Below are 22,253 nucleotides of genomic sequence, written 5' to 3'. Positions count from 1 at the left end.
CTCTCCACGACCTTGTTTCAGTCCCTAAACTAATCCCACTGCCCCGCTCTCTCCACGACCTTGTTTCAGTCCCTAAACTAATCCCACTGCCCTGCTCTCCCCACAGCCCTGTATCCATCCCCACACTAATCCTACTTCCCTGCTCTCTTCCCACAGCCCTATATCAGTCCCTAAACTAATCCCACTGCCCCATTCTCCTCCCACAACCATGTATCTGCCCCCAAACAGGTCCCACTGTCCTACTCTCCCCTCAGCCCTGTATCAGTCCCTCTCTCAAACATCTCTGTGACCTCAGGTCTGCAACAAATACTGCTTCCTGGTGGATCTGTTTACCTCTTGCTTAATTGCATTTGCACCCACTGATCTAGTCAGATCTTTACTGTTTGTCTGGAGGTTGTCCTTGAGGTCAATGTGCTGACATTGTCCTTTGATTTGTAGAGCCCGGAGGATCACCCTGTTCATGTAGGACCTGAGGATGCTGGTGTCTGTGGCCCATGGCGGCTCTCCAAGACTTCGATTGTGCCCCAACCTCAACTGCTGCGTGGCTCTGGGACATCCAGGCAGGAAGTTCCTGGGACGTGTCCCACGCCCGGCCTCCCACTGTTAAGGCTGCAGCCTCAGAGGGAGCTGCAAGCTGTTCCCGTAGGCGGCAGCAAGCTCCCTTACCCAGCTCCTTTGCTGCGCCCCAGGGTGCGGGAAGCCTGGGCTCCACAGCTCACTGACAGGCCGCGGCCTAGCTTTCCCACTTACCCGAATACACCAGCTCCCTACCAGGTCACGGAGGACAGGGACGGATGGTTGAGCAGAGGCTCTCCCACACTTCTGAAGATGGTTCAGTATCAGCAGCTGCCCACCCCCTGCAGCTCGCAGCCCCCTGGGAAAGCAGCAGGATCCCAGCCACCTGCTCTGCATGGGAACCCACCCCCACTGGTGGGCCTGCCCCTGCTTCGCCTCCCTCAGCCCACCCAGACTACTCTCCTCCCTCTGTATTCAAGGCCCCCTCCAGCTGAGCCAAGGAAACTCCCAGCAGCCTCCACACATTACCCCAACCTTCAGCGACAACTCACCAGCTTCTGCCCGGAGTCTCAGGTAAGGCTGGAGTGTGTGTCAAAGGGGGGAGGTGTGCCAATGAGGGAGGGAGGGGTGGGTGGCAAGGAAGCACCTATTTCTGTCAACAACGGAAAGCAGTTTGCTCTATCCACTGGTAGCACACAAGTTTAAAGCTCTGATGTCGAATGAGAACTTTCCCTGATGAATGCTACAAAAGAGCAATAAATGTATTTAAGCTGTTGCTGTCGAGTCCGCACTGAACCCAACATTAGGTGAAGCATCGCAGCACCAGCGATCGAGAACGGGGTTTGAATCCCGCACTGTCTGTATGGAGTTTGTACATTCTCCCTGTGACTGCCTGGGTTTTCCTCAGGGACTCCAGTTTCCTCCCACCATTCAAAATGTACTAGGAGTTGGAGGTCAATTGGGTGTAATTGGGCGGCACAAACTCCTGGGCTGAAAGTGCTATATGTATGTCTCTAAACATTATAGGGATTTGGACCCCAGTCCCTCTGTTCTTCCACACTGATAAGAATCCTACCATTAACCTTTCAAGATTCCTTTATTGTCATGTAATAAAAAGAGTGCAAAATTACACAGAATTACACCTCTACAAGAGAGAAAAATTTCTGACTCTCTCACCTGTCTCTGCCATTTGTAATTGTGGACATCTCTTCCAAGTTCTCTTCACCACCCAACCCCACAGCTTCCTTTGCTTCAAGGAAACAAACCCCAGCCTCTCCTCACAATGTCGTCTTCCATGATACCCTAGGACATAGAAACAGATTCAGCCCATCCAGTCTGCCCCACCATTTCCCCACTCAGCCCCACTGCCCAGCCTTCTCCCCATAACCTTTGATGCCCTGGCTAATCAATCTCTACCTCCACAACTGCCTGTGCCAACAAATTCCACAGATTCACCACCTTCTGGCAAAAGAAATTCCTCCGCATCTCCATTCTCAGTGGGTGCCCTTCAACCCTGAAGTTCCGCCCTCTTGTCCTAGACTCTCCCACCGTGGGAAACAACCTTTCTACATCTGCTCTGTCCACACCTTACAATATTCAAAATGTTTCAATGAGATTCCCCCTCATTCTCCTCAGTTCCAATGAGTACAGGCCAAGAGCTGCCTCGACCTCCATGCTGGAAAATATCCTCCTGAATGCCCTCAGAATCTTCTCTGTGCACTTGTGTGCTTCCTACAGTGTGGTGACAAGAACTGTACCCACCACCCGAGCTGTATCCAAACCCATCTATTAGAAAATTGTACCACAACTTGTCTTATACAGACCTGGCAAATGAAGGCAAGTATCCTGTATGCCTTCTTCACCCCCCCTGCCTGGGCTGCCACATTTAAAAAACCATGGACTGTACCCTCTGATCCTCCATACTCCCCAGGGTCTGTCCCAGATTCAAATCTTGTGCTGTCTGTAAGGAGTTTGTAGGTTCTCCCTGTGGGTATCCTTTGGCTGCTTTGATATCCTCCCACTCTCCAAAACATACAGGGAGGTTGTAAGTTAATTTGAAGTGTTTGGTTGGCAAGGGCTTGAGGGCCTGATGGTATGTCTAAATTTTAAAAATATGATTAAAATTTAAATTTAAAACTGGTGCAGTCTTTCCCATTTCAGACTCTCCAAACTGCATCACCTAATATATATCAAGATTGAATTTGATCCACCATTGCCTCACTCAGTCTACCATCTAATCAATATTATAATCCAAATCTGCCCCACTCATGATCATTATTAGAACCGATTCTCTGCTGGGTTCAACTTGGTACAATCACCCTGATGTGTGTTCCAGGTGTCCATGTTCCATCCTCCGAGGCTCATTCCAGCTCATGACCTTGTTGCCTTCGAACAGGGCCGGCTGCGCAGAGCTCAGCAGAGCCCCGGACGGCCGCAGGCTGAGGCCTTCCACTTGCTGAAGGTGAATCTGCAGCCGTTTGAGCCCAGGACCCAGCACAATGGCAAAAAGAGGTGGGACTGAAATACAGCTGCTTCGGTCACCGTGTGAGCGTCTCCATGGGCCTGAGGGGCAAGGGTTCCGGGAAAGTGGCAACAGTCAGGAATGATGGAATTGAATGTTGGGTCAGGCTTGAGGGGCAGAGTGGCCTGTTCCTACTCTTTGTTTTGTGCTTTTGCCCATTCCACCGCTGTGTGGAGTTTGCATGCTCCCCATCACCGTGTGGGTTTCCCTCAATGCTCTGGTGTCTTCCTCTCCCAAAGTCGTGGTCAGTGGGTGAGTGGTGGAATCTGCAAGTGGACAGGAATGTGGGAAGAATAGAGGTAACATGGGGTTGGAGTAAGTGGGACGTTATGGTCCCATGCTGTATCTCCCTGACAGGAGCTGGATGGAGGGACTAGTGACAGGGGTGATGAAGGTCCCTGACACCGAGGGTCACTAGAGCAAAATCATTCCTGACTTTCTGATTCCCCAGGGTGAAGCGACGGGAGAGAAGAAGAGCAGAGAAGTCGGTTTGTAAAGTGCCATCATCTGAGCAGTCATTGAAAACTCCTGATCAACCCGTTCCTCAACCCGTTCCTCAGCCTGAAGGCAGAGTGAGTGTAAAGGTCTGTTAGCCTGTCCTCCAATGTGAGGCTGTACAAATGTTCACCAGTATGACCTGGACTGCAGGGCTTGAGGAAGTGAGGCTGGGACTTTTCACCCTGGGGCATAGGGGGGCGGGGGGGGGGGGGGGGCCTTACAGATATTTGTAAAATCACCAGGGTCATGATCTTTATTGCAAGGTGGGTGCGTTTAGAAAGGGAGGGGAAAGATTTTAACCCGATTAACTCATGTCCTGATTTTCAGGGGCTACCAACAAGCACATATACTCCAGCTCCCTGTTTTCCTGGACTAGTTTTATACACAACCACCAGCTGGTTAGTACTGGTGTTCACACTGTAGTTTATCCATGTACCCAGTTAAAAATGGCCGGAATCCAAAGGGTTGAAGGGACCGGAGGAGTGTTTGACAACTCTTGGCTTGTACTCATTGGAATTTAGGAAAATGAGGGGGGATCTTATTGAAACATTTTGAATGTTGGAAGGCATGGACAGAGTAGATATAGAAAGATTGCTTCCCGTGATGGGAAAGTCTAGGACAAGAGGGCACAACTTCAGGATTCAAGGGTGTATCTGTGGAATTTGTTGCCACAGGTGTTTGTGCAGTCAAGGTCATTGCGTGTATTGAAGGCAGAGATTGAGAGGTTCTTGATTAGCCAGGGCATCAAAGGTTATGGGGAGAAGGCTGGGCAGTGGGGCTGAGTGGGAAAATGGATCAGCTCATGATTAAACAGTGGGGCAGACTCGATGGGCTGAATGACAATTTCTGCTTCTATGTCTTATGGTCTTAACTTCTTCACACAGAGGGTAGTGGGTGAGGTATGATCTGCCATAGGAAGTGATCGAGGCAGGGGATTGATTAGAGATATGGCTGAACACAAGTAAATGGAGTGTGCTGAGGTGGACAGATTGGACCTGCATAACTTTATGTCTGTGTTCTGGGAGGTTCAAGTGAAATGGCTGGACAATAGGGGTGGAGTGTGAAGATGCAGACAGTTCTCCCATGGCTGGTCTGCAGATTCAAGCTTCTATATATTGTTGTGCATTTAAAATACACACATTTGGGACATTTAAATGTCACTTACGGGCACATGGATGCAAGAAAAATGTTCTGGGTGTGAGGGAGGGAAGGGTTAGTTTGTTGAGAAGGTTTATAGAGGTCGGCACAACACTTTGGGCCAAAGTTCCTTGAAAGGGGGCGGAATGTTCGATGAAAGGGAGTGGAAATAACCCAGGAAATTATAGACGTGTGACTTAAGTGGTGGGCACGCTGTTGGAGAAGATCCTGAGAGACAGGATTTACAAGCATTTAAAGAGGCATAATGTGGTTAGGGTGAGGCAGCATAGCTTCATCAGGGGAGGGTGGTGTCTCACAAACCTGATTTAATACTTTGAGGATGTAACAAAGAACATTGATTAAGATAGAGTGGCAGATGTAGTGTTTATGGATTTCAGCAAAGCATCTGATAAGCTTCCCCATGCAAAGTTCATTCAGAAAATAAGAATTCAGAAAATAAGAACATAGAATCCAAGGAAGCCTTGCTTCGTGGATACAGAATTAGCATGCCCAGAGAAGGCAAAGGGTGGTTGTAGATGCTTTGTATTCTGCATGCAGGTCAGTGACCAATGGTATTCGGCTGGGATCTGTTGTGGGACACTTCCTCTTTGTGATTTTTATCAATGACTTGGATGAGGTTTAGATTGGGCAGTCGAATTCAACAGTTAAAGACAAAGGAGGGAGCGTTCATCTTTGGAGTGGGCTGAATCAGAATGGTAAGGCTTTGGCTCAAGATGCTTCAGCGAGAATAGGTAAGAGGCGAGGAATAGTCGGAATTTAAGTCAGAAAGGGCTACCCTGTTCAAAGAAGAAAAAGGATTCAGCAGGTAGGCACAGGTAAAGGCAGGTTTTTTAATGTACATTTTGTTCCTCTCGTCATAGACAGTGGGAATGGCAGCCCAGGCAGTGGAAGGGTCCTCTTCCAGAATGTGGGTCGTGAGGGAAGCCGACAGTGTCCATGATGGCTTTGTCTGCAAGATGTGCATCCAGCTGCAGCTCCTGACAAGCCGAGTTCAGAAATTGGAGCCGGAGTTGGATGAACTCCGGATCGTTCAGGAGGTAGAGGGGAATAATAGCAGTTACAGGGTCACCATCACACCGAGGAAACAGGAGGAGGGTAGATGGGTAATAGTCAGGGGAGGGAAAGGGAACAGGCAGGCAGTGCTGTTCCCCTCAATAATGTATACTATTTTGGATACTGATGGAGGGGGGGGGGGGGGGACCTACCAGGGACAAGACACAGAGATCAGATCTCTGGTGTGGAGTCTGGTCATGTGACTAAGAAGGGAAGGGAGGAGAAGAGGTGAGCTGTAGTGATAGGGGGCAGTTAAGAGATTCTGTGGAAGAGATTGAGTATCCCAGATGGTACGTTGCCTCCCTGGTGGCAGGGTCCATGATATCTCAAATCGAGTTCATGGCATTCTCAGGAGGGAGGGTGGGCTGCCAGATGTCGTGGTCCATGTAGGGACCAAGGATGAGGATAGGGAGGGTGAGGAGGGTTCAGGGTGTTGGGCAGTAGGTTGAAGGACAGGACCTCCAGGGTGGTGACCTCAAGATTTGTGCCCGCGCCACTTGCCAGTGAGGGGAGAAACAGGAGGATAATGCAGCTTAACACGTGGCTAAAGTCCTGGTGCAGGAGGGAGGGCTTCAGGTTTCTGGATCATTGGGCTCTTCCAGGGAAGGTGGGACCTGCTCCAACGGGACAGTTTGCATCTGAACTGGAGGGGAATAATATCCTTGTGGGAAGGTTTTCTAGTGTTGCTCTGGTGGGTTTAAACTAGATATGCAGGGGGAGGGGAACCAGAGGGCCAGAGAAGATAGAGGAGTGGAGGAGGGAAAGATGATGTGAAAATTGCATGCACCATTGGAGTCAATGGGTTGTAGGTGGTGAAAATGTTCTCAGGGGCATCTATTTCAGTACAAGGAGTGTTGTAGGAAAGGCAGACGAGCTTAGAGCGGGCATTGGCTTGTGGAATTATGACTGTGGCCATTAGTGAAACTTGGTTGCAGGAGGGCCACGACTTGCAGCTCCATGTTCCGGGCTTCCATTCCTTTAGAAGCAATAGAACAGGGGGAGGAGTGGCATTGCTCATCAAGGACAGGACAGGTGACAGAAGTATGTGTAGGGGAACATTTTGGATCCAGCGATCATAATACCATTGCAGGACTTGCAGGGTGTGCATTGGGACAATTTGTTTTATGGGCAGGATGTAGTAGAGAGAAGGAAGTCTTTTAAAGATCAGATTTTGAGAGTGCAAAAGCTTTATGTTCATGTTAGGTTAAAAGGAGGGGCAAAAGGTTTGAGAGAGCCGTGGTTTTCAAGGAATATTGGAAACTTGGTTCGAAGAAAAAGGGAGGCGTACATTAGATATAAGAAGCACGGAGTTAAGGAGATGTTTGAAAGATACATTGAATGTAAGAGGAATCTTAAGAGAGGAATTAGGAAAGCTAAAAGAAGGTACGAGAAAACTATGGCAAGCAGGGTGAAAACTAATCCAAAAGAGTTCTACAAATATGTTAATGGTAAGAGGAAAGCTAGAGACAAAATTGGTCCCTTAGAAAATCAGAGCGGAAAACTGTGTGTGGAGCCTAGAGAAATGGGGGAGATATTGAACAGTTTCTTTTCTTCGGTATTCACTAAGGAGAAGGATATTGGGAGATGTGAGATAAAAAAAGCAAATTGGGTAAATATGGGGAATATAGAGATTACAAAAGGTGTAGTTTTAAGGCTTTTGAAGAATATAAAGGTGGATAAGTCTCCGGGACCAGATGGGATCTTCCCCAGGACATTGACAGAAGTGGAGGAGGAAATAGCAGAGGCTCTGGCGGTAATTTTCCAAATGTCGTTAGATATGGGGATAGTGCCGGAGGATTGGCGCATTGCGCATGTGGTTCCGTTATTTAAAAAGGGTTCAAGGAGGAAGCCTGGCAACTATCGGCCTGTAAGTTTGACGTCTGTGGTAGGTAAATTAATGGAGAAAATTCTTAGAGATAGTACTTATAAACATCTGGATAGACAGGGTCTGATCAGGAGCACTCAACATGGATTTGTGGGAGGAAGGTCATGTTTGACCAATCTGATTGAATTTTTTGAAGAGGTGACTAGGAATGTGGATGAGGGTAGCACAGTGGATGTTGTCTATATGGACTTCAGTAAGGCCTTCGATAAGGTACCACATGGAAGGTTAGTTAGGAAGGTGCAATCTTTAGGTATAAATTTTAAGATAGTCAAATGGATTGAACATTGGCTGAAAGGGAGAGGCCAGAGAGTGGTAGTGGATAATTGTCTGTCAGGTTGGAGGCCGGTGACCAGTGGTGTGCCTCAAGGATCTGTATTGGGCCCATTGTTGTTTGTTATATACATTAATGATCTAGATGATGGGGTGGTGAATTGGATTAGTAAATATGCAGACGATACTAAGATAGGTGGAATAGTGGATAATGAAGAAGGTTTTCAAGGATTGCAGAGGGATTTGGGCTGCTTAGAAAAGTGGGCTGAAAAATGGCAGATGGAATTTAATGCTGATAAGTGTGAGGTGCTTCATTTTGGTAAGAAGAATCAGAATAGGACATACGTGGTAAATGGGAGAGCATTGAGGAATACAGAAGAGCAGAAAGATTTAGGAGTGACGGTACATCGTTCCCTGAAGGTAGAAACTCACGTGAATAGGGTGGTGAAGAAGGCTTTTAGTATGCTGGCCTTTATCAATCATTGCATGGAATATAGGAGTTGGGAAGTGATGTTGAGATTGTATAAGATGTTGGTGCGGCCTAATTTGGAGTTCTGTGTGCAGTTCTGGTCGCCTAATTATAGGAAGGATATAAACAGAGTGGAGAGAGTGCAGAGAAGGTTTACCAGAATGTTACCTGGGTTTAAGCATCTAGAGTATAGGGAGAGATTGGACAGATTAGGTCTTTATTCTTTGGAGCGTAGAAGGTTGAGAGGGGATTTGATAGAAGTATTTAAGATTATGAAAGGGATAGACAGAATGGATGTGGATAGACTATTTCCATTAAGAGGAGGAAAGATTAAAACAAGAGGACATGAGTTAAGAATTAAGGGGCAGAGGTTTAGAGGTAACATGAGGGGGAACTTCTTTACTCAGAGAGTGGTAGCCGTGTGGAATGATCTTCCGGGAGAAATAGTGGCGGCGGAGTCAATTGTATTATTTAAGAAAAGGTTGGACAGGTATATGGATGAGAAGAAGATGGAGGGTTATGGGCATTGTGCAGGGAGGTGGGACTAGCAAGGGGTGTTTGGTTCGGTGCGGACTAGAAGGGCCTAGTGGCCTGTTTCCGTGCTGTAATTGTTATGTTATGTTATTAGCTTCAATTTTGAGGAAATGAGAAAGGAGAAGTTGTTTTCTGGCAAGGACGTATAAGGTGAATGGAGGACCTTCAAAGGAGAAATTATGAAAGTACAGAGTTTGCATTTTCCTGAAAGGATTAAAGAAAATGTTAGAAGGTCATTGGAAATCTTGGTTTTCGAGGGATATTGGGGATTTGGTTTGGAAGAAGAGAGAGGTGTATAACAGGTTTAGGCCACGTGGAGCAAATGAGATACCTGAAGAGTCTAAAAAATGCAGGAAAATCCTGAAGAAAGAAATCAGGCAGGTTAAAAGAAGACATGACGTTGCTTTGGGAGACAATGTGAAGGAAAATCCTTAGAGTTTCTATAGGTATATTGAGCAAAAGGATAGTAAGGGACAAATTTGGTCCCCTTGAAGATCAGAGTGGTCTTTTTGTATAGAGCCGAAAGAGATGGGGTGGATCTTAAATGTTTCTATCATCAGTATTCACTCAGGAAGCAGGACAGACTCATGGGAAGTAAGGAAAACAAGCGGTGAGGCCATGGAACCTGAGCAGATTAAAGAGGAGGAAATGCTTGCTGTCATAAAGCAAATAAGGGTGGATAAATCCCCAGGGCCTGACAAGATATTCCATCGGACCTTGAGGGAGGCTCGTGTAGAAATTGCAGGGACTGGCAGAAATATTTAAAATGTCCTTATCCACAGGGGAGGTACTGGAGGAGTGGAGGGTAGATCACATTGTTCTGTTGTTTAAAAAAGGCTCCAAAAGTAACCTTGGAAATTATAGGCCGTGAACCTAACGTCAGAAGTAGGTAAATTATTGGAAGATGTTCTAAGTCATTGAATATACAATTATTTGGATAGCCAGAAATTGATTGGGGATAGTCAACATGGTTTTGTTTGTGATAGGTCATGTGTAACCAATCTTAAAAGATTTTCGGGAGGTTGCCAGGAAAGTTGGCAAAGGAAAGGCTGTGGATGTTGTTTACATGGACTTTAGTAAGGCCTTTGACAAGGTCTCATATGGGAGGTTAGTCAGGATGGTTCAGATGCTTGGTATTCATGGTGAAGTAGCAAACAGATTTCAACAATGGCCGGATGGGAGAAGCCAGAGAGAAGTGGTGGATGATGCTTCTCAGGGATCGGAGCTGGGACCATTGTTGCTTGTCATCTAGAGCACTGATCTGGATGATAATGTGGTCAATTGGATCAGCAAGTTTGCAGATGACACTAAGATTGGAGACGTTGTGGACAGTGAGGAAGGTTTTCAAAGCTTGAGTGATCTGAGCCAGCTGGAAAAATTGGCTGAGAAATTGTAAATTTTGGTGTCTGCTAATGGCAGCGCTACTGAAATGAGAGACGTCCACAGAGCATAAGGTGAACCAGTAACTGAGCTTTATGTTGAATTACTCGCACTGCTCGAGGAGATCACCCACTTCCTGTGTGGGGTGCGCTGACTTAGGAAGTGATGTCGGCATGTTGTGACGTCACTCCCCATTCAACAGCACGCAACATGGAAGCGGCGCTGTCCCCTGGGCAACGTGTGTCGCCAACCGCGGGCTTCTGCTCGGAAGGGAAGGGAGGCCCTCGCCATCTTGTGTCGGGTGACTGGGGCGACAATTCAGTCCATCTAACCGTGCGGTCACTTGGCCCGCTACAAAATGAAATTTCATGCAGACAAGTGAGGTGTTGCATTTTGCAAGGACAAACCAAGAAAGGGTGAACACAGTAAATGATTGGGCAGTGAGGATGTGGTAGAACAGTGGGATCTGGGAATATAGATACAGAATTCTCTGAAAGTGGCATCACAGGTGGATAGGGTTGAAAAGAGAGCTTTTGGCATATTGGCCTTCATAAATCAAAGTACTGAGTACAAGAGTTGGGTTGTTATTGGAAAGCTGTATAACATTGGTGAGGCCAAATTTAGAGGATTGTGTACAGTTTTGGTCACTGAACTACAGGAAAAATACCAATAAGATAGAAAATGTGCAGAGAAGATTTACTAGAACTTCAAGAACTGAGTTACAAGGAAAGGTTACACAGATTTGGACTTAATCCCTGGAGCGTAGAAGAATGAGGGGAGATTTGAGGGGGATATTGGGAAACCTCGAGGATGTGGGCAGAATATTAACTAAATTCCAAAAAATTACATTGTGATCACCTGGAAGACCGACTCCCCACCCACCGCCCCCCCCACCCCCACTTGATGGACCACGGAGATGCACAACTGCGTGCCCATGGAAGAAATAATGTATAATTTAAGAAACAAGTACAATACTTTTGCCAAAATATGGCAACCTTATCTAGAGCACTTTGTTGCACAGCTCGAACAACAGGCCACAGTTCTAAACTAACCAAATACATAAAAACAACAGCAGTGAAGCGCCTCAAAGAGTGGAAGTCGATTAGAGAGACTGGCGGGACGCTATAAAGTTTTCTTTTTACCTTTTTATCTGCTTGTTAAGTTAATTGCTTTAATAGTTGTTTAATTTTCAAAGTTTTGGGGGAAGGAAGGAAATTGTAAGTAAGCTGACATCATGTTTGTATCTGATGTATACTAAAAGAAAGTGTAAAGACACTAAAAATAATTGTTTTTCCAAATGTGATACTGTTTATTTTTGGAAAAATTAAAAAATAAAATTTTCCAACAAAAGTAATGAGGCAGATCAACTGAGGAAATGGAGGCCGGCTTTTTCCACTGAAGGAGGGTTAAGGGTGAAAGGGGAAAAGTTTGGGGGGAATGTGAGGAGGAACATCTTCACACAGAGAATAGTGGGAGTGTGGATCAAGCTGCCAAGTGAAGTGGTGAATGTGGGCTCAATTTGAATATTTAAGAGGAATTTGAACAGGTACATGGATGGGGGAGGGGGTATGGAGGGCTATGGACTGGGTGTAGGACAGTGGGACAAGGCAAATAAAATGGTTTGGCATGGACTAGAAGGGCCAAAGAGCCCTGTATCTGTGCTGTCATCTTCTGTTTCCATGTTCTATGAAGTGGAAGGGTGGGTCATTAAGTTTGTGGATGACACGGATTCTGGTGATGTTGTTGATAGTCTGGAGGGTTGCTATGGGTTACAAGGGAGCATTGATAGGATGCAGAGCTGGTTTGAGAAGTGGCAGATGCAGTTTAATCAAGGAAAGTGTGAAGTGGTTCTATTCCAGGAAAAATTTGAAGGCAGAATACATTGTTAATGGGAGGACTCTGTGTAGTGTGGGCGAACTGAGATCTTGAGGTCCGTGTCCACAGGACACTCACAGCTGCTGCACAGGTTGATAGTGTGGCAAAGAAGGTGTCTGGTGTGTTGGCCTTCATTCACCATGAGATCAAGTTTGAGAGCCGAAAGGTAATGCTACAACTACGACAGACCCTGGCTAGACCCCACTTGGAATATTATGTTCAATTCTTGTCACCTCATCACAGGAAGGAAGTACATGACAAAGAGAGGGTGCAGAGGAGATTTACAAGGATGTTGTTGGGATTGCAGAACTTCTCTTATGAGGAGTAAACTTGGACTTTTCTCCATGGAATGTCAGAGAATGAGGGTTGACCTACTAAATAATGAGAAGCATTGATCATGTGGACAGCCAGAGGCTTTTCCCCACAGCTAACACAAGGGGACAGAGTTTTAAACTGCTTGGGAGTAAGTCGAGGTGGGGGGGGAATGTTCTTCACACAGAGAGTAGTGGGTCTGTGCAATGCACTGCCAGTAACGATGGAGGGGGCAGGTACAGTAGGATCTTTTGAGAAACTATGAGATAGGTACATGGAGTTGAGAATCATGGGAGGAAATTCAGGCACTTGTGAGAGTAAGTAATTGGCACAACGCCATGGGCCAAATTGGCCTTGACGATGTTGTATATTTCTTTGTTCTATCTGCAGTTCTTGTGTTTCTCTTCATTTTTGTTTGGTTAGAAAATGGAGAGACAATGTGCAGAATACGAAGGTGAGGTCAGGGTGGAGGTGGGACATTGGCAGACAGGTCAGGGTGACATGGAGAGAGGAGGCATGACGAGAGGAGAGCATCAGCTGGGATACTGGCTGAGGGGTCAGTGGTAGTTCGATGGTGGAGATAGTCGAAGGAGAACTTCTGGAATGCTAGGTCAGTATAGGATCAGGAGAGATAGAAGGTGGTGGGGAACAGGGGTCAGGGACGGATAGGGAAAACTATTGGTTGGTGTGACTACTGGGGCATTGTGGGTTTCATGGGGCCTGGGGCTGCAGGAGGGGATACAAAGGCATGGTGAGATGTGATATATTAGAGAGGACAGTATCAGAATTGGAGTTGTGGCATCAAGATACGCTGAGCCGATGACTTGTGGGACGTGGGAGGAGTGGGTAAGGGAAATGAAAGGATGTGGTCAGATGGAGAATGGTAGGCCAGAGGGAGTCAGGATTAAGTATTGGGGATTTCAGGAGGTGATCCTGGCTGCTGAATGCTTGTGTTCCCTGTCTGTTCACCAGCATCTGCCCGAAGACGTTTCTGTTACTCCGAAGCCTGATCCTTGGGATGGCGGGACTGCCCTGGCAGGTGAGAACAAGGATACCCATCCATGGGATCACTGGATTAGACCTCACAGTCACGATGCGCAAACTCCTCCCCGCCCCCCACACCAAAACCACTAAATCCACTCAACCGACTGCCCCACCGAACCCTCTGCCCCACCGAACCCTCTGCCCCACTGAACCCTCTGCCCCACCGAACCCACTGCCCCACCGAACCCACTGCCCCACCGAACCCTCTGCCCCACCAAACCCTCTGCCCCACTGAACCCTCTGCCCCACCGAACCCTCTGCCCCACCGAACCCTCTGCCCCACCGAACCCTCTGCCCCACCGAACCCTCTGCCCCACCGAACCCTCTGCCCCACCGAACCCTCTGCCCCACCGAACCCTCTGCCTCTCTGAACTCTCTGCCCCACTGAACACACTGAACCCACATTGACTTTCCTCATGCTCCCCTCTTCACCTTCCCCACTGCAATCTCTCTCCCCCTTCTCCATCCTCACCACTGTTCCTTCTCCCTTTCTCCCCTTGCACATCTCTCTGCTCTCTTCTCTCCATTCCCTCTGCTCACTCTCCCTCTCTTCTCTCTTCACTAATATCTTCTATCCTTTCACCCACCATTCCCACTTTGCCCCACATACCCCTACCCCTCTCCATGTATCCCTCCCTCCTCACTTTACTCCCATGTACCCCTCCTTGTCTCCATTTTACCCATACATGCTCCTCTCCATCCCCAAGTACCCCTTCCCCTCCCCACATTACCCCCACATACCCCTCCACTCCCCACATTACCCCCAAATGCCCCTCCCAATCCCCATGTACCCCTCCTCCTCCCCACTTTACCCCCATGTATCCCTACTCTCCCCACTGTACCCTTCCCCATCCCATCTTTACAACACTTTCCCCTCCCCATCCCCACATACCCTTTCCATTCCCCCTTTACCCCCACATACCCTTCCTCATCCCCATTTTACTCACACATGCCCCTCCCCATATTAACCTCACTTATCCCTCCTTGTTCCCACTTCACCCACACATGGCCTTCCCATCCCCACATACCCCTCACTACTTTACCCCCACAAACCTCTCCCCCTCCCCACATTGTCCCCATGTACCCCTCTCCATCCCTGCTTTACACCACGTTTCCCTCCCCATCCCCACATACCCTTCCCTACCCACACTTTACACTATGTTCCCCTCCCTTTCCCATCCTCACGTTCCCCTCCACCACACTCCCCACTTCCCACTGCCTGCTGCTCCTGGTTTCAACGTTGTGACCATTATGTGAACCTCTCTGGGACCAGGTTCCACCCTGTTGCCGGAGTGGGATTCAGGAAGCTGCCTGTTTGCGACTGCTGCTGAGTTACATTACTTGGCATCCACCCGGAAGCACACTGAGGAGAGGAGGGATGCCAGCACCAACACGGACCAGAGCACTGAGCCCCAGCCACCCACAGGTTACTGTCTCCTGATTCTCTTCTGCTCCTAGAGTAGTTCCCTCAGCCCACCACACTCCTCCTGCACCATCTACACTCATCTTGTGTGCCCACCTGAGAACGATATCCTTCGAAGATTCCTATTATGCTTTAAAGCCCTCGTGCAAGGCCAGGAAAGCGGCTGTCGGTCCTTTACCCCGCTCCCCTCACACTCTTCCCAAGGTCAGACTCTCTCCCCATCCTGGATGCAGAGGTGGCTCCTCCCGCAGAATTTTGCCACTCAACCCACTGATGATTTTCTGTCAGGAGTGAAACACTAAAGTCTGCAGACACCATGGTTGAAGAAAAAGCACAATGTTGGAGAAACTCAGCAGGTCAGGCATTGCCCTTTATACTGCAAAGATGAAGATACATAACCAATGTTTCAGGCTTGAGACCTTCAAGATATCAAGACAATTTCCTGTCAATTGCCTCTCTCTCTTCTTTCAGAATAAAGTGAAATTTGCAACTTTCCTTTCCCCTGGAACTACTCTCGACTCCAATAATGCTTGAAGGATCACTACTGATGTATTCACAATCTCTTCAGCTCCCTCTTTCAGAACCCTGGGGTGTATTCCGTCCAGTCCAGGTGACACATCCACCTTCAGCTTTCCAAGCACCTTCTCCATGGTAATAGTCACTAAATTCACTTCTGCCCCTGACTCTTTTGCACAGCTGGCACATCGCTGGAGTTTTCCAGCAAAGACTGACACAAAATACTGGCTCAGTTCATCCGCTGTTTTATTTTAATTTTTAAAACTTTAGAGATAAAGGACCTTCCAGCCAACGATCCCATGCCATTGGTACGCCTGTCTGACCAATTAACCCACTGATCCTGTATGCCATTGGAAGGTGGGAGGAAACGAGAACACTGGAGGAAACCCACATGGGGAGAATGTACAACTCCTTACAGACAGCGCCAGATTCGAACCCGGGTCATTGGTGCTGTAATAGGATTGCGCTAATCAGGCCACCATTACCATTCGTTCCCCATTGCCACTTCTCCAGTGTCATTTCCCAGCTGTTCAATGTCTACTCTCGCCTCTCTTTTACTTTTTATCTATCTGGAAAAAAAATTCTGCTTTCCTTTTTTTATGTTGCTGGTTAGCTTACTTTCATATTTCATCCTTTCTCCCCTTATTGCGTTTAGAGTTATCTCCTGTTGCGACCCAATCCATCAGCTTACCGCTAAATTGTGCATCACTCTATAGCCTATCTTTTGCTTTTATACTGTCTGACTTCCCTTCGTAGCCACTGTTCCCTCACCCTCCCTTTGGAATCCTTCTTCTTTTCTCTGCTAAGATTCTCTGCACTTTTTTTTGTCTGACTTAACCCTCAGCTTTTTCTTCTAAAGAAAAGATCCCCAGCTTTACCAGTCTTTCTTCCCAGCCACAACGTTCCAGTCACAGTCACAGCCCTCTCCAGTGCGGCAAATCTTTCCCCAATGTGGGGACCAGAAGGTGCTGGGGAAACTTTGCTCTCAACTTTCCCTTCAGCCATTGGTATCTGCATCCTCCAAATTATTCCCAGAAACTCCTGCCATTGCTGGCCTACTGACATTTTGGCCGGTTCCTCTCCTATGCCTCTGTCGTTACCTTTTCTCATCAGATTTTCACATCAAAATTGTAGACATATGGCACGGTAACAGGCCATTTCAGCTCACTTCTTTCCCTCTCCTGACTCAGATTGTGCGATGTTTGTGTGTCCTCTTGTGGTGCTTGGCATTTGATTGACTGCTTCTTTTCACCTTTCTGTAGCTCCAAAATCCTACAGGGATGCCGGAATCCTCGCCTGCTCTGAGATTGAGGACGGGGACCATCCACCAACGTCCACCGCTGCAGGTCTGACCTCTTGTGCTTTGTTCTGGTTGGTGATGTGAGTGATATCTCGGGTAGGCAAACAGACATGCATGGGCAACACTACAGTCTGCATGCACCTTATTAATTCCTAATTAATAATTAGTCTCACTAATTCCTGAGCACAAACTCCCTCCACTAGTACAGCTTCATAATAATTCACTGGATTGAATCTTCTTCTTCTTTGGCTTGGCTTCGCGGATGAAGATTTATGGAGGGGGTAAATGTCCACGTTAGCTGCAGGCTCGTTTGTGGCTGACAAGTCTGATGCGGGACAGGCAGACACGGTTGCAGCGGTTGCAAGGGAAAATTGGTTGGTTGGGGTTGGGTGTTGGGTTTTTCCTCCTTTGTCTTTTGTCAGTGAGGTGGGCTCTGTGGTCTTCTTCAAAGGAGGTTGCTGCCCGCCGAACTGTGAGGCGCCAAGATGTACGGTTTGAGGCGATATCAGCCCACTGGCAGTGGTCAATGTAGCAGGCACCAAGAGATTTCTTTAGGCAGTCCTTGTACCTTTTCTTTGGTGTACCTCTGTCACGGTGGCCAGTGGAGAGCTCGCCATATAACACGATCTTGGGAAGGCGATGGTCCTCCATTCTGGAGACGTGACCCACCCAGCGCAGCTAGATCTTCAGCAGCGTGGACTCGATGCTGTCGGCCTCTGCCATCTCGAGTACTTCGATATTAGGGATGAAGTCGCTCCAATGAATGTTGAGGATGGAGCGGAGACAACGCTGGTGGAAGCGTTCTAGGAGCCGTAGGTGATGCCGGTAGAGGACCCATGATTTGGAGCCGAACAGGAGTGTGGGTATGACAACGGCTCTGTATACGCTTATCTTTGTGAGGTTTTTCAGTTGGTTGTTTTTCCAGACTCTTTTGTGTAGTCTTCCAAAGGCGCTATTTGCCTTGGCGAGTCTGTTGTCTATCTCGTTGTCAATCCTTGCATCTGATGAAATGGTGCATCGGAGATAGGTAAACTGGTTGACCGTTTTGAGTTTTGTGTGCCCGATGGAGATGTGGGGGGGCTGGTAGTCATGGTGGGGAGCTGGCTGATGGAGGACCTCAGTTTTCTTCAGGCTGACTTCCAGGCCAAACATTCCTTTAATTACCAATTTTCCTGTGGGACCAGTTAAACGGTACTCTGTTCACCAGAGACTACTGGCTGATGACTTTACCAGTGTCCGGTTGTTATTGGCCATCCCCAACCCGGTTCTTCTGGACATCGTGTATCTTCATCTCTCTGCCCTCTTTGTCTCTCCTTTTGTCCTCTCTCTCATTCTATTCCTCTTTGTCTCTTTTAGTCCCTCAGTGTATCTGTCTCTATTGCTTTTTCATCTCTCCCTCCACCCTCCCTCCCTCCTTCCTTCTCCTCTCTCCCCCTCACCTGCTCAACCCCTCCCTCCTCACCTCCTTACACCCTCTCCCTCACCCCCTCTTTTCTTCCCTCTCTCTTCCTACACTTTCTCACTCTCCATATCTTCTATTTTTGTTACTCTCTGTCTCTGCTCCTTTTTCTATCCCCCACCCTCATTCGCTCATGCTCTCTCTCTCTCTCTCTCTTTCTCTCTCTCTCTCTCTCTCTCTCTCTGTCGGTTTCGGTTTCTCCCTCTCACCCTCTCAGGCAGTATGATCCTGACACCTAACTCTGCTGCCCACAGACATGGTGAAGGAAAACTTCATTACCCCTACCAGCCCGTCCTGCCCAATTACACCTGATTGACCTACACGTTTTGAAGGGTGGAAGGAAAGTGGAACATCTGAATGAAACCCACGCAGACACGGAGAGTGAAGGATTTGAATCCTGGTCCCAATTGTGGGCACTTTTACTGTGTTGCACTAACTGGTACGCTAACCATGCCCCCCCCACCCCCATTTTCTGCCCACCTCTGCTAAGGGAAATGGGTCCTCTTTTTTTTTTGTCTGAGCTTCTCATAGATTTATTTACTCTCAGCTTTCTCTTCGAAAGAAGTCAGCCCCAGCTTTTCCAGTCTTTCTTCCCAGCCACAACGTTCCAGTCACAGTCACAGCCCTCTCCAGTGCGGCAAATCTTTCCCCAATGTGGGGACCAGAAGATGCTGGGGAAACTTTGCTCTCAACTTTCCCTTCAGCCATTGGTATCTGCATCCTCCGAATTATTCCCGGAAACTCCTGCCATTGCTGGCCTACTGACATCCATGCTAGGATCCCCTTCCAATCAACTTTGGCCGATTCCTCTCCTATGCCTCTGTCGTTATCTTTTCTCGTCAGATTTTCACATTAAAATTGTAGTCATATGGCACGGTAACAGCCATTTCAGCTCACTTCTTTCCCTCTCCTGACTCAGATTGTGGGATGCTCGTGTGTCCTCTTGTGGTGCTTGGCATTTGATTGACTGCTTCTTTTCACCTTTCTGTAGCTCCAAAATCCTACAGGGATGCCGGAATCCTCGCCTGCTCTGAGATTGAGGACGAGGACCATCCACCAACGTCCGCCGCTGCAGGTCTGACCTCTTGTGCTTTGTTCTGGTTGGTGATGTGAGTGATATCTCGGGTAGGCAAACAGACATGCATGGGCAACACTACAGTCTGCATGCACCTTATTAATTCCTAATTAATAATTAGTCTCACTAATTCCTGAGCACAAACTCCCTCCACTAGTACAGCTGCATAACAATTCACTGGATTGAATAGCATTCCTTTAATTACCAATTTTCCTGTGGGACCAGTTAAACGGTACTCTGTTCACCAGAGACTACTGGCTGATGACTTTACCAGTGTCCGGTTGTTATTGGCCATCCCCAACCCGGTTCTTCTGGACATCTGTGTCTCTTCATCTCTCTTCCCTCTTTGTCTCTCCTTTTGTCCTCTCTCTCATTCTATTCCTCTGTCTCTTTTAGTCCCTCAGTGTATCTGTCTCCATTGCTTTTTCATCTCTCCCTCCACTCTCCCTCCTTCCTTCTCCTCTCTCCCCCTCACCTGCTCAACCTCTCCCTCCTCACCTCCTTACACCCTCTCCCTCACCCCCTCTTTTCTTCCCTCTCTCTTCCTACACTTTCTCACTCTCCCTATCTTCTATTTTTGTTACTCTCTGTCTCTGTCCCATTTTCTATCCTCCCCCCTCACTCGCTCATACTCTCTCTCTCTCTCTCTCTCCCTCTCTCTCTGTCGGTTTCTCCCTCTCACCCTCTCAGGCTGTATGATCCTGACCCCTAACTCTGCTGCCCACAGACATGGTGAAGGAAAACTTCATTACCCCTACCAGCCTGTCCTGCCCAATTACACCTGATTGACCTACACGTTTTGAAGGGTGGAAGGAAAGTGGAACATCTGAATGAAACCCACGCAGACATGGAGAGTGAAGGATTTGAATCCTGGTCCCAATTGTGGGCACTTTTACTGTGTTGCACTAACTGGTACGCTAACCATGCCCCCCCCCCACCCACCCCCATTTTCTGCCCACCTCTGCTAAGGGAAATGGGTCCTCTTTTTTTTTGTCTGAGCTTCTCATAGATTTATTTACTCTCAGCTATCTCTTCGAAAGAAGTCAGCCCCATCTTTTCCAGTCTTTCTTCCCAGCCACAATGTTCCAGTCACAGCCTCTCCAGTGCGGCAAATCTTTCCCCAATGTGGGGACCAGAAGGTGCTGGGGAAACTTGCTGCTCTCAACTTTCCCTTCAGCCTGTAATCTGCATCCTGCCTCCTGGCCTTGCTGAAGTCCACGTAGATTACATCCAACTCGAGTGACAAAGGATGAGAGGTGACTTATTAAAGGTGTATAAAATTATGAGGGGCATGGGTAGGGTGGACAGCCAGGACCTATTTCCTGGGACTACAGCAAAAGGCAGAGGACCTCTAGAATATGGAACATGACAGCATAGTACAGGCTCTTCAGCCCACGATGTTATACCAACCTACTCAACAATCTAACCCTTTCCTCATACCCATAACCCTCCAAGACCCTATTGTACCAGCCTCCAAACATAGAAACATAGAAGATAGGAGCAGGAGTAGGTCATTCGACTCTTCGAGCCTGCTCCGCCATTCAATGAGATCATGGCTGATCTTAAAGTTCAGTACCCGTCCCCGCCTTCTCTCCGTAACCTTTAATACCCTTATACTGAAGAAATAGATCTAATTCCCTCTTAAATATATTTAATGAACCTGCCTCTACTGCCCTCTGTGGCAATGAATTCCACAGATTCACCACCCTCTGGGTCAAGAAATTCCTCCTCATCTCGGTCCTAAATGGTTTGCCTATTATCCTCAAACCATGGCCCCGGGTTCTGGATTTTCCCATCCTTGGAAACATCCCATCTGCATCCATTCTGTCCAGTCCTGCCAGAATTTTATATGTCTCTATGAGATCCCCTCTCAATCTTCTGAACTCCAGCGAATACAATCCCAATTTGCGCAATCTTTCCTCCTAAGTCATTCCTGCCATTCCAGGTATCAGCCTGGTGAATCGCCTCTGCACTCCCTCCATTGCAAGAACATCCTTCCTTAGATAAGGTGACCAAAACTGCACACAATACTCCAGGTGGGGTCTCACCAAGGCCTGTACAGCTGCAGTAAGGTATCCTTGTTCCTAGACTCAAACCCTCTTGATATGAAGGCCAACATACTATTTGCCTTTTTAACCGCCTGCTGTACCTGCATGCTCGCCTTCAGAGACTGGTGTACAAGTACCCCTAGGTCTCTCTGCACTTCCCCATCTCTTAATCTATTGCCATTCAAATAGTAATCTGCCCTCCAGTTTGTATTACCAAAGTGGATAACCTCACATTTATCCACATTGTAGTGCTTTGCCATGGATCTGCCCAGTCCCTCAATTGATCCAAATCACACTGGAGCTTCCTGACCCCCTCTTCCATGCACACAACCCCTCCTAGCTTAGTGTCATCTGCAAATTTGGAGATATTACATCCAATCCCCTCATCCAGATCATTAATGTAAATTGTGAACAGCTGGGGTCCCAGTACAGATCCCTGTGGCACCCCACTAGTCACCGCCTGCCACTCAGAAAACGAGCCATTTATCCCAAATCTCTGTCTTCTACCTGCCAGCCCGTTCTCAATCCACATCAATACTTTGCCCCCAATCCCATGAGCCTTGATTTTGGAAGCCAGTCATTTATGCGGGACCTTATCGAAGGCCTTTTGGAAGTCCAGGTACACCACATCCACTGGCTCTCCCCCATCTATTTTACCTGTCACCATCTCAAAGAATTCCAATAGATTTGTCAAGCACGATTTACCTTTTGTAAATCCATGTTGACTCCATCCGATCCCTTCTCTGCTAGTCATATACTCCGCTATTACATCCTTAATAATGGATTCCATCATTTTGCCCACTACTGATGTAAAGCTCACCGGCCTATAATTCCCCGCTTTTTCTCTACCCCCCTTTTTAAATAGTGGGGTAAAACATTATCTACCCTCCAATCCATGGGTACTGATCCTGAGTCTA

General features: G+C 47.7%; 1 protein-coding gene across 1 annotated transcript in view; it reads left to right on the top strand.

Moving 5' to 3' along the window:
* cplane1 (ciliogenesis and planar polarity effector 1) overlaps nucleotides 1–22,253 on the top strand; it is a 248,313-nt gene that overhangs the window by 176,288 nt on the left and 49,772 nt on the right. Inside the window, exons 41-48 of the mRNA XM_069915448.1 lie at nucleotides 439–1,089; nucleotides 2,852–3,027; nucleotides 3,489–3,609; nucleotides 5,554–5,730; nucleotides 13,444–13,510; nucleotides 14,789–14,941; nucleotides 16,717–16,800; nucleotides 19,205–19,322. Of these exons, the coding sequence (XP_069771549.1) occupies nucleotides 439–1,089; nucleotides 2,852–3,027; nucleotides 3,489–3,609; nucleotides 5,554–5,730; nucleotides 13,444–13,510; nucleotides 14,789–14,941; nucleotides 16,717–16,800; nucleotides 19,205–19,322 (1,547 nt within the window). The remainder of the gene's footprint in view (nucleotides 1–438; nucleotides 1,090–2,851; nucleotides 3,028–3,488; nucleotides 3,610–5,553; nucleotides 5,731–13,443; nucleotides 13,511–14,788; nucleotides 14,942–16,716; nucleotides 16,801–19,204; nucleotides 19,323–22,253) is intronic.

Source organism: Narcine bancroftii, chromosome 1 (genome assembly GCF_036971445.1).
Source record: "Narcine bancroftii isolate sNarBan1 chromosome 1, sNarBan1.hap1, whole genome shotgun sequence".
NCBI classification, from domain to species: Eukaryota; Metazoa; Chordata; class Chondrichthyes; order Torpediniformes; family Narcinidae; genus Narcine; species Narcine bancroftii.
The sequence above is the reverse complement of the archived record's forward strand: the minus strand, read 5'-3'. Positions and strand labels throughout refer to the sequence as shown.